General features: G+C 41.0%; 1 protein-coding gene across 1 annotated transcript in view; it reads left to right on the top strand.

The window, feature by feature from the left end:
• The window catches only part of Prrc2c (proline rich coiled-coil 2C), a 127005-nt gene that overhangs the window by 118474 nt on the left and 7574 nt on the right, over positions 1 to 957 (top strand). Inside the window, exons 27-28 of the mRNA XM_023710188.1 lie at positions 2 to 95; positions 865 to 951. Coding sequence (XP_023565956.1) covers positions 2 to 95; positions 865 to 951 — 181 coding nt within the window. The remainder of the gene's footprint in view (position 1; positions 96 to 864; positions 952 to 957) is intronic.

The following is a 957-nucleotide window of genomic DNA, read 5'->3' as shown; positions in this document are numbered from 1 at the left end:
CTACAAGGCCAGCATCAAGCTCAGCTGAGTTTGGGAGCTGGACCTGCTGTTTCCCAGGCTCAGGAATTATTCAGCTCTTCACTTCAACCATACAGGTATTAACTGTAAAAATTACTTTTGTGGCTGGGTGTGGTGGTGTGTGCCTGTAATCCCAGCACTTAGAAGGTTGAGACAGGAGGATGGCTGTGACTTTGAGGCCAGCCTCGGCTACACCCCAAGACCCTCTCAAAAACAACAGCTTAGTTATAATTGTAATACTAAAAGCAATGTAATGGCTGGCTTTTCTTCCCCTGGTCACTGCTCTGCTCTCTCTTCCTCCAAAATAAGGGATGATCTATTATAAACTACATTAAATTATTAACATGATTGTTGTGAACCTCTCTCCTGGCAGTTTATGGATTTAGTTGGAAAGAGTCAAGCCTCAGACCTTCTTGAAAGAGTGAAGTGTTTTTTTTAACAGTCAGTAATCACAGAAAATTGCTAAAGGATCTAAATAAAAGTTAGCTTCCATTATGGTCACTAACTATAACAAATCCAGATCTCCTTGGACTAGAATGTTACCAAAGAGAAAAATAGATTTGGTTCTCAGCTTTATAGTGCGCACATGAAAATCATTACACGGTTTAAGGGGTAAAAATACAACCAGTTTGTCAGGATGAGGAAGCTTTTTCCAGAATTTACACATGGCCCTTTAAGCTATAAGCTTTGTTATATAAAGGGCTCTAAATCTGGTGACAAGTTCCGTTAAATAATGTCTGTTCTCTGCCTCTTTTCTTGAATTCTGTGGCAGAGTACTTGATCATTTTGTATTTCAAATGAAATTTAACTTGGGACACAACTTTCTCTTCTTCAATACTTGTGTAGATCTCAGCCAGCCTTCATGCAAAGCAGCCTGTCCCAGCCATCTGTGGTCCTGTCTGGCACTGCTATCCACAACTTCCCAGCCGTCCAGCACCA

Source organism: Octodon degus, unplaced genomic scaffold (genome assembly GCF_000260255.1).
Source record: "Octodon degus isolate 3935 unplaced genomic scaffold, OctDeg1.0 scaffold00017, whole genome shotgun sequence".
Classification (NCBI taxonomy): Eukaryota; Metazoa; Chordata; class Mammalia; order Rodentia; family Octodontidae; genus Octodon; species Octodon degus.
Note: the sequence above shows the minus strand (reverse complement) of the source record. Positions and strands in the feature narration are given on the sequence as shown.